We start from the raw sequence: 16,517 nt of genomic DNA on the forward strand, positions 1-16,517 counted from the left end.
CATGACACGAAAGTGAATTAGATTTAAGTGGGGGAGGGCTGTGCAAAGTCACCAGCCTCACTTTCTCCTCTGGAGCCATCTGGGTCCAGCGTCAAGATACAGATCAGGACTATTCGAGATGGCTCAGATGCAGTGGGAGACCTTGGCCTTTGTAAGCTAGGGTCTTTCCCAGGCCTCAGTTTGACTGGGGTGATGCTCATTCAGTGACTAAGGCGAAGAAATGAAACAGAGAATGGCCTCTTACTTAGTCCAAAAAAAATCTGGCCAAAACAGAGAAATTGCTATTTGCTTTCACTCTGAGCCAATCAGGGTGCAAACAATGACCAAGTGGGGTTGGCCTGGGACCTACTGTTGACTAATCAATGAAAGCCAGGAAAAAAAAGGTTTCAGAGATCCAAATCTGCATTCCTTTGGGCAGAACACCAGCAGATAGACTGAAAGGAAGGGAGAGAGAGAGAGAGAGAGAGAGAGAGAGAGAGAGAGAGAGAGCGCGTGCGCAGAGAATGGACTCTACCTAGCTAAAAAAGAAAAAGGGTCTAAAGATTAAGTGATTTGCCCAGGATCACACAGCCAAGATGTATCAGAGGAAGAACTCAAACCCAGGACTCCTGGAAGTCAGTACTTGCCCTTTATCAATTCCACTTGCTACTTTTCATCTCTGAAATTATTTGTGCACTATTTCACTTTGCAAATATCAGAGAATATTTATTTTGACAGTAGATTTGCTTCCCTAATTATCCTTGATTGAGAGTAATACTAGAATGACTTTGAGAATTTCCTTCTCACATCCCAAATGATGACTGAAGGAAATTTTCTGGTTGGTGGAGGCAGGGATAGCCAGTCTTAGATTGACGTGTGAATTACCACTATGTGATCCTTCATGCCAAAGAAAAGTTACCATTGCTTCTGGAAAAGGAGTGTCAGGAGATGGCCCTGTGGCTCCACTCGCCATACCCTCACCTCCTCCCAACAAAACACTCTGCTCCTACCCTCGTTTCCTCATAGGTGTTGTCTCTTTCACTAGGATATAAATCCCTTGAGGGAAAGGGTTTTTTCACTTTCCTATTTGTATCTTTGGTGTCTGGAAGGTAGTAATCACTTAATAAATGCCTTTCTTTCATTCATTCACCACAGAGAAAACTTGATTTTCCTTGAAGGCTGGCAATATTTCCTTTTTGTATTTGTATGTCTCCCCCTCCCTCCACCTAGCACATCTGGCAATATTAGGTGGTTTAAAAGATGACTGCTTAATGAACAAATGAAAAAATTGGAGAGGCAAAAGGCCCAAGTTATTAGTTCATACTAGTCCAAAGAATTCCATTCATGACTATTCCTCCCCTTTAAGCTCTCACAAATTCCCAATTCCATCAATGAAATGACTAGTAATCTAAGTTTTAGTCATCTTTGATCCATCTCACTCCTTTATTCCCTATTACAGGCACCTGGTCATCCATTCTTCCTTCAAAAACATTGCTATTCCTTCCATCCTTTCCATTCCCATTGCTACTTCACTAAATGCAGGCCCTCATCACCTCAGGTACAGATGGCAACAGAAAACTTATCGGCCTGGGTCTACGTTTTCATCTTTCCAATTCATCTTGGCCTTGGCCACTAGATTAATCATCTTAAGACAGTGTTTTCATCATGTCACTCTCCAGCTTGAAAGCCTTGAACCCTATTAATAGCCTAAGGGCTCAAATGCACACTCCTCTCCCCCCAGGCATTCAAGTCCCTCCAGAATTGGCTCGGCCTGGCCTAAACAATTTTATTGCTCCCTAAATGACCAACACGAACCCTCTGCTTGAGTGATTCTGGGAACATAGAATGCTTATTGCTGTTCCTGAAACCATCTTCATGCTGTTATCATCCAACTACAACGGTTCCCTTTCTTCTCTGCTGTTCAAATCCTATATATCTTTTTAAGGAAGGCCCATTCAAATCCCACATCCCCTGTCTAGTCTTCCCCAGCTATTCTTGTCCACTTAGCTTCTGTACCACTTACTCTGGCTCATCATTTGTCATATTTTTGGCTAATTATTTGTGTATGTCTGCATTAATCTTGTTAACCCTAGCAGAAGGTAAACTCCTTGAAGGCAGGCACCTCTTTATACACCTTGTATTCTTCACAATGCTAAACACAGAAGAGGAGCTCAATTAGTACTTGCTGAATGGACTGCTATCTGCCTTGCTGAAGGGAGAACACACACTGATCGACTGGAACGTTGAAGAATACAATTTTCAGGCCCCAGGACTTCTTTTCCACTATGAGGACCTTTACTCTCTGCTCTTTATTTACAAGGTTATCTCTAGCTTTAAAGCAGGGTAAGCTCTTAGTCTGGGGTTCATGAACCTGTTTCTAAAAATACTTTGATATTGTATTTCAATGTAATCAGTTTCCTTTGTAATCCTATATGGTTTATTTTATGAATTTTAAAATATTATTCTTAGAAGGGGTCCATGGGCTTCACTAGACACTGCCAAAGAGATTTATGACACAAAAAAGGTCAAGAGCCCCCTCCCCTTCTGCTTTAAAGGATCTACATGTATTGCCCTTTTAATAATTTTAAAGCAGTAGAAAAATGCACAGACACCTGGCAATCTTTAAAAAAAAATTTTGTGCACTTTTGAGAAAGTAGATTTGAGACGATAGCCCAGAAGTTGCCATGTATACTTCTCAAGTGGTTTGAGCAAACATAAACTCCTTCTGAGTGACTAAGGGAATCACTGAACTAGGCTCCAGGGAGGCCCCAAGGAGTTATTAGACTTCACTTAGATCAAGCAGGCCAACAACACAGTGGGCAACGCCCACTTTCACAAAAGAGAGGGGAAAATGCCCGTTCCCCCAAATCATCTCCACCCCATGAGTCAGTCGCACAAGGGAGTGGATTTCTCATAGAGCTTCCCCTATGTGGCATGATGCCCAGTAATGAGGCAGCTGTCGCAAATTTATCAAACAAATGAATCCATGTTCAACAGAAAGGGTGAAACAAGACAACCTAAAACCCCTCTCCCCATAGAGGCTGTTTTCCAAAACTCAGTTAAGAAGAAACATTAAAATTAATGAGTCCAGATGCTTGGATAAAGCAATCAAGTGGAACTATGGCTACCTCGAAGAATAGACAAAGTATACTGTTCATATGATTTGGGGAGCCAAAGGCCTGCCGGCCCTCCAAGTATCTCCTTTACTAACCTACCTGAAATTCTCAGCATTAGTCTTTCTTTGAGAAGGAAAAACATTAGCGGTGGGTGTAAGTCATTAACAGCCATTATCAAATTAGTACAGATTAGATACTAATTTGATACCTGTCAGCGAGGCCCTTACCAGCAATTATAAACAATTCAGACTTCATGCTCACCTCCAGCTCTTTCCGGGGGACACTAACACCCTATAACGGGATTTGTCCCCTAGGGGTGCAAAGCCGTCATTATTTCCTGCTGCTGCTCAAAGAACCAAAAACATCTGGAATTCCCCTCGAAGTCACCCATTTAGTTTGCAGGATTTACAAAACGAGAATTTTGTCTCAGCAGCCTAGTGGTGCTCAGATTTGCTGCTTCCCTGGAAAAATCTGTTCTTCCGAACAGAACCTACCCCTGTTACTACCTGAACAGGATAGAGTCCACATAAGTGGGATTCCATTCTACTAGGTTTTCCTTTGTCTTCCAAATACATCTCCAGCCCAACTAAACAGTGCGCACAATGTGGAAGTTGGGGAGTTCCCTCTGGAAAGGCGGGGGGGGGGGGGGGGGGATGGGATGGGGTAGGGTGGTTTATAATAATCCTTGAGGATGGTATCGTCTCTACTGCCCACACGGATAGATTTGATACGTTTTTAAGAAAGGTAGGTTTGGGGACCTCCACTCAAATCCCCTGGAGTGTGGAGGTGACCCCAGCTAGGTCGATAGAGGACAAGCTCTGCCAGGTTCTCCCCAAGCTTTCAGAAAGCCTGGGGCAGTTTCCCACTGCGGGACCAGCCTTGGCTAATTTCAGAGACGCTGGTCAGCGGTGGGGGGAAGGGAGGGGGTGCTAAGGACTGCCTTGGATAAGCTGGCAGAGGAACAACCCATCCATCACAAGCTGCAGACGGAGAGTTCTTTTGGCCACCGCGACTCCCGATCTAGGCAGAAGGAGGGGGAGGCTCGAGAGGGCATTCGCTTGGGCAGCCCTGGGGGGTGCTCCTTATCAGGAGGGGGGGGGAGCCAAACACCAACTGGAACTAGGGAAGAGGGAGTGACGCAGCAGATTCCGGACCCCGCCCGCCTGCGGCGGCTGGGTCCACCACCCCCTTCCAGGGCCGGGGGCTGGACCGTGGGCAGGCTCCAGGAAAGGACTGGGGAGAGGGGAGAGGGAGGATGCGGAAGAGGGGGCAGGAGGGGAAAGAACAGAGGGGGGCTTGGGAGGGGGCAGGAGGGAAGAAAACAGGAAGGGAGGGGATAGGGTCCCGCTCCCACCTCCCCGCATCCCCACCGCTGCCTCTGCGCACACCTCCGCCCCCATTCCCCCCCACGCCCGAGGGGAGCGACCCAGGCCGGGTCCGCGCCGGGCCGGCGAGGGGAAGGGGCGGCCGCGGCTCCTCACCTGCCCTCCGAGTAGCCCAGCCGCACCACTGCCCTAGCCGGCCCGGCCCGCAAGATGGAGCCGGGGGCGGGGCCGGGAGAGGGGGCGGGGCGGGGCCTGGCCCGGGAGACGGAGCTTGGGGTGCGGCCCCCCTCTCCCGCCTTGGCCCGGGGGCGGGGGGCGGTGGCCGCAGAGCCCTATCCCCTCCCGCGTCCCTGTCCCTAGGAATGTCCCACCTGCTCCTGTCCTCGGGCCCCAGCTACGCTCCACACCTCCTGCGCCCTCCAGGACCCCCAACAATCCTCCTGTACCCCCTCCGCCTCTGCGGTCTGGGGTCTGAGGCTCGAGGCGCAGCTTCCAGGCTGGCCAGCCAGGGCCGCCGCCCTCGGAACGCTGAATCCCCATCCCCTAAGCCTTTAGATGGGTCACATTAGGGCGCCTAATGCGTTTCGGCACCCCCAACCTTGTTTCTGTTGTTGCACCTACACTAGATCATTCAAGAGGCTTACACACGCACGCACGCGCGCGCGCGCGCACACACACACACACACACACACACACACACACACACAACCAGACTTTTAGGTGTGGGACGGAATCCTATCTGCCACTTAAATACATGTGTGACCTTGGATATGTCACCACCTTTTGGGGCCTCAATTTCCTCATGTGTAAAATGACAGAATTTGACTAGAAGGCATCTGAAGTCCCTTCCAGCTTTAGAGGGGGAAAAAATGCTAGATAAGGGCCAAATTAGCCCTGTCTGAATATTTGCATTTGGTAAAGGTAACTGAAACTAGGTTTTCAGTCACCCATTCTTATAAACAACTTTGCTCAGGCCATTTCCCATGCTTGAGATATTCTCCCTTCCCATCCCAGGCAGAGGATATTCTGCTTATCTAAGTCATCTCCCTGCACTCTGCTTTTAACTTACAAACGTTTACTGTATTTTTTATATTTTCATGGGCAAGTTTTATGGCTTCTATGAGGGTAAAAGCTACTTAAGGGCTGGGAAATGTACACAGCCACTGAGAAATGTTTAATTTGCAGGGTGGAAAGTAGGTGGAGTTGGAGGACCTAGGTTTGAATCCCATTATTGCTCCCTAGGCCTGTATCTCCCTCATCTCAAATGAGGAGGCTGGGCTGCGGTTCCCTCCAGCTCTAAATCTGTATCAATATGAAATGGATGAATCAGGCAAACAGCAGTTGCTGCTAGTGCACTGGCCACTATTCTCTAAATTGTGTTGTCTCTAGCCCCATTTTTATAATTCTCAACTTTGCCATTTGCACTCAGATCATCATCTCCAACTCCTCTTCCCAGCAGAATGTAACAACAATATTGCTAGCAACTGCTGTGGAGGTGAAAGACCAACACAAGACCGACAACAAGAGCACACAGGAAGGCTGCTAGCGCAGATCCTTTGATCTGCCTTTCTAAGGAAAGCAATTTTAAGGGGTTAACAATCTCACTTTAATTAAACATACATTTATCATTCACTTAGTTCAGGGGAAAAAGTCAGCACCCTGAACTTCAGAGCAAATACAAACAGATCAACGGACAGGCTTTTATCTGTCTGACCAAATCACAAAACATACATAGTTATGAGAGCGAGGCACCAACATCTGGGTTTTCAAAGCTGGGGGTCCAATGGCTACCCAGAGTCTCCTTTGGCCAAATCGCCAACACTCTTCCAATGAGTGTGCCCCCAAAACAAAACACTAACCTCAGATCTTATATAACCAGGGCCCTGGGGCACTTGATTACCTCATGGCTTAGAAACACTCAAACAAAAAACAGCAAAAAGTCCTACTTTGCTTGCCATTACATTTGAAAGGCAAGACTCATCAAAGGTACTTGATTACCTCAGCATTCTAAAAGAGAAAACAGTAAAAAAAAAAAAAAAAAGCCCCACTCTGATTACCATTACACAGAATTGTGGACCTTACCCCTGAAACCACCCGACTGACCATTGTCAGCTTGGGCCTTTCTCTTGCCCAGATCCAGGCCACCACAGCATTTCCAGGCCATTAACATGCCATACCTTCGCTGCTTTCCTGTGTTGTCCTCCCTGATAAGAATGCAAGGTCCTCATTGGCAGAGTCTGTCTTGCTTGTAATTTTATCCCCAATGCTTAACACAGTGCCATAGCACATGTTAACCACTTAATAAATGTTCTATCATTTCTCTCTGTCTCTCTTTTTCTAACATCATCTCTCTACCAAGCTTCATCTATCACCTCTATTCAGTATACTCTTAAATTTCTATCTCCATTCCCAGACCCTCTCTGGAGCTCCAGTCTCACAGTTCCAAATGCCTTTTGGGCATCAGCTGAATTCAACACACGGCCAGTATCCCTTTCTTCTCCTCCTCCACTGGAGTGTACACTCCAATCTCCAGGACCCTGGACTCCAATGACCTCTAAACTCTCCTGACTCTGGAGTGCTTTTCCACTTTCAACCCTCTGGCTTCTTTCTGCAATTGGTTAGGTTCTTCCAAGGAACCTGCATTTGAGAGAGTTCATTTGGCATACCCATGCCAGCTATACTCACCTCTAAACAGGCTCAGTTCTTCAATAATTTTTCCACCTTGCCCCCTGAAAGTAGCCCTTCTCCCCCTTTCAGCTTCCCTTTATGTATTTTTCCCCCATTAGAATGAATGTAAGTTCCTCGAAGGCAAGGATTGTCTTTTTGCTTGAATTTGTATTCCCAATGCTTATACAAGTGCCAGGTACTAGTGAGTCTTAATAAATGCTTTATTTAATGGGGGTCTCAGTTCCCTCATCTATAAAATGAAAGATCTACATCAGGGGTTCTTAACTTGACGTTCACAGATGCCCCTAACCCTGCCCCAAAGAGTCCATGAATAGATTTCAGAGAATCTATGAACTTGGATGAGGAAAAAAAAAAAGATAGCCTTATTTTCACTAACTTCTAACCAAAATTTAGTATCTTTTTCAATTTTTAAAAATTATTATGAGGCATCCATAGGCTTTACCAAACTGCCAAAGGAATCTATGAAACAAAAAAGGTTAAGAAACCATGGTCTAAATGGTCTCTAAGATATCTTCCAACTCTGATTGCCCCATGGTCTATGATTATTCCCTGTTCCACAACCATGGCCTAGCCTGTCCCACTTCCATAACTTTGCTCGTATCATTCTCTCCACTTGGGACACCCTCACCATTCTCTATGCCTTACCAAATTCTACCCATCCTTCAAGGCCCAATTTAAATGTTACCTGCTCCATAAAACCCCTTCCCCCCAAAGTGGTTTCATTTTATTTGCATGTATCACAGTATCACAATATTTGCATCTTAAAAATTGTGAGCTTCTCCAAGGGCTGGGATCGTGTTTTGTTCATCTCCGCACGTTTCACTGCATTCTGAGCATACCACCGTAGCTCAACTGATATTTTATTAGGTAAGTAGTAGCATTACATTCACCCAATCTGGTCACAAAGGACTTGAAATGTATATATCGGGAGGGAGTGGGGAGAGGGTGATCAAGCCCTGCTAAGGCTGCAGGAAGGCAGGCCTAGGTACATCCTGAACTCAAGAAAGACAAGAAGAGCGGAGACAAGAGAGGCCAAGTTGAGGGACAGGCTTGAAAAGGCACTGTTAATCATTCATCTGGCAAAGCAGAGAAACCCAGTCCTGAGGTCCTATTTGAAGTATTTTTTTTTTCCAGCTTAAGAGAAGGTGAGGAGCAGTATGTCATGGACAGGGATAGCTTTGGGATCAGAAAGAACTGGGCTCAAATCCCCCACCCAACACACATACTGGCTGGCTGTGTGAATCTGAGCAAGGACCTTAACTGGCAATGCTTCAGGCAGTTATCTAAGACTGGCTTGCAAAACTATGTGGCAGGAGTTTCTTCTTCGGGAGATCCCTATGCCAATAAAATCACAAATCTGATCCAAAAGCAAGCAACCAGGCTGAAGAAATTTAGAAACCTCATGATACCCCAAAGACCTGGAGCACTAACACCAGAGTAGAGAGGCACTTCCCAGGACAAAAGTGTGAGGACAATCCTCAGGAAGGATCCCAACAGCAGCAGAAAATGTGATACCTAGGACAACTCTCAAAGGGCACTGATCCAGGGACCACTAGCTGGCACAGTGGATACAGAGTTCAACCTGGAGTTAAGACCCAAGTTCAGATCTGCCCTCAGAAAACTGATTAGCTGTGTGACCTTGGGCCAATCACTTAACTGCTGTCTGCCTCAGTTTCTTCAAGTGTAAAATGGGGATAATAAAAGCCCCTCCAAGAGTGGTTGTGAGACTCAAATAAGGTGATGTTTGTGAAGTGTCCCCAACTGTCCAGACAGACCACAGACCGGCTGTTTAAATTCTATTATCCATTTCCCCCACTGCTTCCTCTCCATCCAGTCTGTGGGAAGTCCCCCGAAACATAATGTAGTAGGCACTGCAGTACACAGGCTGCTTGTTGGGGTTGGTATAGGCTTGCTCAGGCTTAAGGGAAGCGAAAGGGTTCTCTCCATAAGCAATGATTCGAGTCTCCAGTTCCACGAGGATCTGCAGAGAGGCTGTCAGCTCCTGTTGACTGAAGATGGTAGAGAAATTATTGTTCAGGACCAGTGCCCCCAAACCAGTGGTGGGATTCAGCCGGTTCACACTGGTTGGGCAGAACTGGTACCTAATTTTAGGTTGAGTTCAGGGAACTGGTTGTTAGTGGGGGCAGGGCCTGCACCCTCCATGTCAGCAGCAGCACCTCCTTGACTCAGTTCCGTGGAGAACTGATTGTTAATTTATTTGAATCCCACCACTGCCCCAAACCACTGACTAGGCAGATCCAGAATAGGGACTCTGCTCTTCCCTCTATAGATAGCCTGTGTCTTACTTCATCCCTCCAAATACAGAACAGAGTCAAGCTCCCTGGGGATAGCAGAAGCCCCTAGACGATGAAGATGGGGAGAACGGGCAGGAGGAGCTTATCTATATGAAATGAGGCGTGGGGTATGTAGGAGGGATTCAAGTGGGGAGGTTTGGGCAAAAGATCTCACCTATACACCGTGAAGATTGTGGGGATCTCATTATCACGAAGTAGCAGTAGGGTGGGCAACCAGCCAGCCATCAAGTCTTGGCTGGCATGGAAACCTAACAGGAAGCAAGGGAAGGCAAGATGGGAGGGGGTGAAACATCTTAGCTACTCCAACATCCTCACTTTCATCTCTTAAGGTTCTTTTCAGGGTCAGTCTAGGTCCAATTGTAGCAGAAACGGCTAGGGATCAGCCAAGGTCAATAGTGTTACTGATGGACCAGACCAAGTAACTGAGTTCCAAAGATAGGAGGGAAGAGGCTACAGGATGGTGGCTTCCTTAAGAGAGAACAGAACACTAATATTTCCTCTGGAGATCCCAGCCCACATAGGGGTCCCAAAGCCTTACCTGGATGAAACCCTGCTACAAGGTCTGGCCAGACTGCCTGGCCCGTCTCTATCTGTTCTTCCCAGAAGTCATGATAGAGGCCCCTGTAGCTGCTGAGCTGAATCATAGCACGAGTTGAGGGTAAGACTGAGGTGAGCTGTGGGAGGGACTCCACAGGCAAGTCCACACCAACCATGACTACGTGGAGGCCACCGTATTCAGGAAACATATGTTTAAGCTCCTCATAGGCTCCGTGGCTAGTAAAGAAAGTCTCTACATGGGAGGCACCCACTACATGCACTGTGATCCCCCCTGGCTTCCCTGTATTCCCCACCAATGTCCGTAGCCCTAATCCCAATGTCAGGGGCTGAGAAAAGGTATCTGTCAGAAGTCGGCGCAGGGAACCCCGTAGACTATCTGGGTCTGGCCGTGGCCGCCCCACATTGTCCCACAAGGTAGACATTGCATGGCTACCCAGTACAGATTCCAACATGGTATCCAGCTGTGTTCCCCACATTGAAAACCAGGTATCCCAGTCCCGAACAGCCCCTGGTGGCCATGGCCAAGGCCCTGAAGGCAGGGAAAAGTCACCTGGGGGGGACAAAAGGAAAACCAGAATGAGACAAAGGATAGAAAAGTTCTTGTGTCTGGTAATGGAGAAGACAATTTTCCAAATGTGTTCTGTCTAGGCATGTGAGCTTCTTTCCCCCTGAGCCCCATCATCCCTATCCTCCTCTACCACCAGGATCTTGGCTCCTACTCCGCACCCCACCCTATAACCTGCAATAGCTTCTCCCACGACCCCTTCTGGGTCCCCTACCCCAAATTCCCCCTTCCCACCTGTGACCACTAGCCACTCCAATAGCCGGTCTATAGCCACGAGCTGAAGTTCCCAACAGACCTTCTTGTGTACTGGCCAGTCCACTCTCTGGCATTCAGGACTACAGTAATAGACATTTCTGCACCTGGTGAAGAAAGGGCCACAGGAGTCTGCACATAGAACAAACAGGATTCTTTCCCAGGGCACCTCCCTTGCAGTGATCTTACCTCTTACAGCGTCTCAGGCTCTTAGAGTCAGGGAGTTGGTCAGGAAGCACTCTGCACTGGGCACAGAATTGGAAGGTGTCTTCCAGGCGCTGGAACATATCACTGAGACTACGGATCCCAAAGCCTGACCCAGGTGTTCCCCCATTCAACACTGCCCTGCAGAAACAATGTTGCAGAATCCCTGCCCCCGAAACTCTCATCCTTCACAATCCTTCACATTCCCTCCTACTTTCTAATCTTTGCATTTCCTTAAATCTCCCCCATCCATTTCTAATTCTTTCAAGACTAACACAGGCAAGTCCTTGAGGGAGGGGGTCTGAGGGATTATTTCAAATACTTTATTAATACCTCCTAATTATCCTCCCTTCACCCAACACACAAAGCCTTCCTCTCTCTGAGGTGAAGCTCTCACTTGTATTCCTCATAGCTCTTCAGCTTCAGCTTCTGAAGGATAACCTGGGATAGGCCAGGGACATTACTCTCCAAAGAGAGAAAGCCAAGTGCATCAATGCTGGGACCTGAGACTGGAGGGGCCAGGGCCACTGGAGGGGAAACCACCGGTGCTGAGTGTTTCCTGCGCCTTCGCCGAGGAGCCATATCAGCTGGAGTCTGTGGCCTAGATGTGGAACAGCCTTTTGAAGGTTGGATACCTGTGGAATACGCCTGCCAGAGCTGACCTATCACAGCTTATTCAAGTTTCTCAGGAGAGGGCACTGTTCTGATGTCAACAAATGTTTATTCAGTGTCCATTGCACTTATAGCCCCATAATAGGAAATTTTGAATATCACGAGAAGGTAGTTTCTGATTTAACCATTTAGCTAGAGAGCTAACAATCCAATGGTAGAGAGAAGAAACAAACTTGTGAAGACATTGTAAAATTTATAAAAGACAAGTATAAATTGATATTATGTAAACTGAGCACTTGAAGATTATGTTTGGTGAAGACATCTTCAGTGAGGTGGGGCTAGGCAAAGTTTGCCTAGAAGAAATAAATTTTTCATTGGGTAAACAGGGATTGGTAGAGATGAAGCTTTTTATGAGACAGAAAATGTTGTTTGTAAAGGCAGAGGCAGGAACAATCATGTTAGACTTAAGGATAGCAAACATTAGCTTGGTTGGACCAAAGGAGAGTTAGAAACAACTAGGCCAGTGATACAGCCATGGCAAGAGAGAATGTGGCAGTTAGAAATAGTAGGGAGGCCTGGATACATTTTAAGGCAGAAAAGGAATGTCAGAGGAATCAAGGGGTTTGTTGATGCAAAGACAGGGGGACTACTTTGAAATAACCACAAGTAGAAGAGAAATGATGATCAGTAGTTATGTCAGGGACATGATATTTAATAAACCACTTACTACTGCAGATAAGAGTTCTGACCTTGGTATCAAAACTTTCCAACTTCCAGGTTCACAGTAAGTTCACCACCTACCTTCCTTCCCAGCCTTCGATCCTCCTGGTTACACTGACGAGTGGCCAGGTCCAGAGACTACAGAACAGTTAACCCTGGGCTGTCTGCTTCCATTATGCCATCTGTCCTGAAACCCCTAGTAACATGAAGAATGCAGGAATTCTGATGTATACGGGGAAGGAGACTAGTTAGTTCAGTTACTCACAGCAAGACCTTATAATTCAAGTTAGAAGTCATCCCAATGGCTAACCTTGAGCTCTCCTCTAGAAATGGAAGCCAATTAAGGCTAGGAATAATAAGGAAATTACTATCAGCCCCATATATCTGTCTCTTCTCTCCCCACAGGACAGGTTAACACATGGACTTCCTAGGGGTTTGTCTCATGGGGTCAGTCCCAGCCTAATAAGCAGTGGGAGACACACTGTTGAGTCTAGTGTCTGGAGCATATGCACAATGCAGAGAAGACAGAAGTGATTTCTTGGCAGGGGGTTAAGAGTAAGGAATGGAGATGCGGAACCAGGTCTATGCGTTTACATCCATTTATCTATTGATCACTGTCCTCATGTCTGTGCCTGAGATCCAAATTCATGTTCCCTGACAACATTCTTGCTAACAGTCCTGGGCTCCCTGAAGCTTGATAAAGGGAGGACTAGGACAAGAACACGCAAGGAGACAGAAAAGGTAGAAACCGAGTCTCTGAGAGCTGTCACTGAGCTCTCACAGAATCTTCACTCATCCCATCCCAGACCCAAGCAGGATCATCACATCAGCCTCTAGAAAACGTTCATTTCCAGTGAGTTAGATTCGACCACTCTCTAGTCTCTAAGTAGGGTCAATCTCCGATGGAGATGATACTATTTCTCCCTCAACCCAGAACCCTGGTTCCAAGCAGCCCCAGCTCAGATTTAAAGTTCCTACATGAAACCCTTACCTTTCTCCTGCAGGTTAAATCAGTCTTTTTTTCTCAGGCTCCTGTAACACACAAGGGCCCATCTGTCTGCTCTTATTTGAATTCTTATTTTCTGAGTCACCCACCAGCAATTAAAAATTTGTTTTCCCCACCTTGAGAGAGGAAGGATAAGAGAGAGTGGGGATGTTGAGGGGACTTCATGAAAAGGGGAAAAAAAAAAGAGAGGAGATAGCAGAGACATTTATCCATTTGGGTGTGCTCAAATGGTCACATTCGACTCCTTAATCAGTGATTAACACTCTCCTGGGGGATAAACACTTCACTTGACTATAAACTAAGCAAGAAGACAAGTTGATGGGGAAGTGACTTACCCTGCTAAGCCCTTGGTTCCTTCCTTCTCTTTCTTTCAAGTGAAGTGAAAGCTTGATCTCCTCAGACTCTGGGCTATGGCTGAGCTACAGCTGTCCTCTCCTATCACTTTACTCTCCAAATTGCTGAGATGTTGGACCCTTGTGATTGAGTGTCCCCTGCCAGCAAGACTGCCAGGGCGAAATTCTCCCTAATGAGAATAGTGGGGGACTGGCCCCCTGCCAAAGACATGGCTTATTCTGACCCCTATTCTTTGCCAATAGAGCTCAGGTCGCTGTTAACACTCCTCAAATTCACCAAAGGATGGCTAGGAAAAAGGAGACACCAGACAGAAGCAGAATCCTTGGCCCCGCAGGCTGCTTCCAATCATGAGCAGTGTTTTTGTTCAGTCCAGATCTGACTGTACTTTGGGAAAAGTCATATGGGATTTTCTTATCAGTATTGTGTTAGCATGGGCAGTCACTGACTCAGGGCATCAGAGAATCAGAGTGGTCTGATTAGGGCAGGGTGGGCATGGAAAGACCTGTAGGTACCAACTGTGTCCAGGACGGGGTCTTTATCAATACTGTAATTGGATGTCCCTTTTAGTATAATTGATATTCTGTATACCAAAGCTGATAGGATTCAATCCAGGCTTATATAGTCTGCAGAAAACAGCAAAAGGGATGGTAAGAAAAGCTCAACAATGAACAATGAAATCCACAGCCAGGAAAGTAGCTTAATTCTTAAAATTCACTTTCCCTGAAAGTGTCTCTGAGTGGAGGTCCTGTCCGTGCTGACTCCCACTGCCTATTTCTTCACAAGGAGGTATAATTTCTATGAAATGATAGACTAAATTGCTGTCCAACCTAATTCATACACATGACTAGTGACTTGCGAAGGTGGACCTGTGATATCTTAGTAATCATACACAGGATTGGGTCAGCCATTCTTTCACTTTTCCAAGCAAGAGTTACTGGCATTAACTACGGACAATTAAAACTACATTGGGTGTGGAACCAAGGAATTTTTATTTTCATCAAAGGCACCCCCAGTTCATATCCACTTATAGGTAGCAGCGAGTTCCAGGCCTAAATGAAGGTGCACAGATCAGTGGTCATTTTCAGTCTTCTTTATCTGTGAAGGACCTTAGGCTTTCCACAGATGTCTCCTCTGACTTGGGCAGCATTACCTTACATTGCAAACATCACCAAAAAGCAAGATAAGATCACCAATATCTTGATTGTCGTCAGTCAAGTCCAGTACTCCTGATGTGGGCTAAGAATGAATTAAAGCAGGAGACCCAAAGTACAAAGCAGGCATTTAATAAAGACTTGCTGATCAAAGTTCCAAGGACACTGAGCCACAATGTTGACTCCATATTTCCCACCTATGTCAAAGCAACAGCAATAGGCAAGAGAGACTTGTGAGAAACAAATGGAACTAAGGAGTGGAAGGAGACTCTTTTTGAGGCTTCTGTTCCATGTTTAGTCTTTTGCCACGAAAGCAAATCTGTCAACACTGTCAATGCAGAAGAGCTAGATTTAAAAGTGAAAAAAAAAAGTTTGTTGGTTTGGGGGCTTTCTGATGTTTCCCCCACCCCAATTTTGTTTTTCATTTTTAATTTTTTTTTGGAGGGGGAAGGCAGGGAAATTGGGGTTAAGTGACTTGCCCAAGGTCACGTAGCTAGCAAGTGTGTCAAATGTCTGAGGCCAAATTTGAACTCAGGTCCTCCTAACTCTAGGGCCAGTGCTCTATTCACTGTGCCACCTAGCTGTCCCTGATGTTTTTTTTAAGGTACAGATGACATAAGGGCCATCCTTTATTAGGAAAAGAAGTGATAACATGACGACACATCACAGTAAATGACAATTTCTATTTTCCCAGTGTGTACCTGTCTTAGGAGGCATAAATTTCTTAACATCCAAATTATCACAATACACATTCATTTCTTAAAATGACTTACTACTGCCACACTTTACAATGAAACCAGCTCTGAAGAACAGACAGCGGTCTCTCTCTTGATATGTAACTTTTCTTTTTACTTCCTTTGTTAATCCTTGCCAATGTTACTCCACAGGCATTACTTAAGCATGGTGGTAAGAGTCAGGGCTAAAGAGGGTGATAACTTTTAGTATAAGAAGCTGAATGCTCAATGAGAAATGATTTTAGAGGTGCACATCTCCTTTATGGTAAATACATCTTAAGACATCCCTAGATTAGTGCTTAACACCTTTAGAGAAAGTTTCTGGGATAAACAGGCTAACAACGTTTTAAAGAGAAAATAATCAGTCCCTGAAAAAATGTCTGTTACCTGGAATGAGGGAAAGTCCATAACTACTTTAATCAAGGCTTATAATACACTTTATTAATATTAGAAATAATACCCGACTTTCTATCAGTTATTTCCTATTATTTGCAAAAAATCCCTTTTGCCTTGGTTTCCAGGAAAAGGTATCAAAGATGGGAATTTAATAGCACTGAACAGCAAAGTTTCTAATTCTTTTTCTGTTATCAAAACACCCAAAATGGCTAACACTGTGAACTAATTCTAGGGCACGATAACATTGTCCAAAACACTGACATTTTCTTTTTGCAATTTTACAACAAATATACAGTATAGTCTTCCATATAGATTTAGGTGGAAAAAGCACAAACGCAGTGTCAGGAAAATCAAACTTTCAGATGACAGGAGTTTGACCTGTCAAATCACTACAGCAGCTTACTATCAGAGGGATATGATACTTATGAGACCCCACTCCATGGCATCCACTAAGTAGAACAGACACAGGATCAGAAAATCTTTGTGAAATCTAAGCCAGGTGAGATTAGACCACAGCTTCCAAATAAAACCCAACACAGAGA

General features: G+C 45.8%; 2 protein-coding genes across 3 annotated transcripts in view; both read right to left on the reverse strand.

Annotated features, from left to right (window-relative positions):
- The window catches only part of ANXA7 (annexin A7), a 29,112-nt gene extending 24,465 nt beyond the window's left edge, over positions 1–4,647 (reverse strand). For both annotated transcript variants that reach the window (XM_036735176.1, XM_036735175.1), the window contains exon 1: positions 4,577–4,647. The gene's annotated coding sequence lies outside the window, so the exon portion shown is untranslated. The remainder of the gene's footprint in view (positions 1–4,576) is intronic.
- A 4,250-nt stretch (positions 4,648–8,897) lies between these two features.
- MSS51 (MSS51 mitochondrial translational activator) lies at positions 8,898–11,584 on the reverse strand. Its single transcript, XM_036737006.1, has 6 exons — positions 11,400–11,584; positions 10,988–11,143; positions 10,781–10,905; positions 9,962–10,531; positions 9,578–9,671; positions 8,898–9,117 (listed from the first exon to the last, which is right to left on the reverse strand). The coding sequence occupies exons 1-6, from the start codon at positions 11,582–11,584 to the stop codon at positions 8,898–8,900; spliced, it is 1,350 nt and encodes a 449-aa protein (XP_036592901.1).
- Positions 11,585–16,517: the final 4,933 nt, after the last annotated feature.

This window comes from Trichosurus vulpecula, chromosome 8 (assembly GCF_011100635.1).
Source record: "Trichosurus vulpecula isolate mTriVul1 chromosome 8, mTriVul1.pri, whole genome shotgun sequence".
NCBI lineage: Eukaryota > Metazoa > Chordata > Mammalia > Diprotodontia > Phalangeridae > Trichosurus > Trichosurus vulpecula.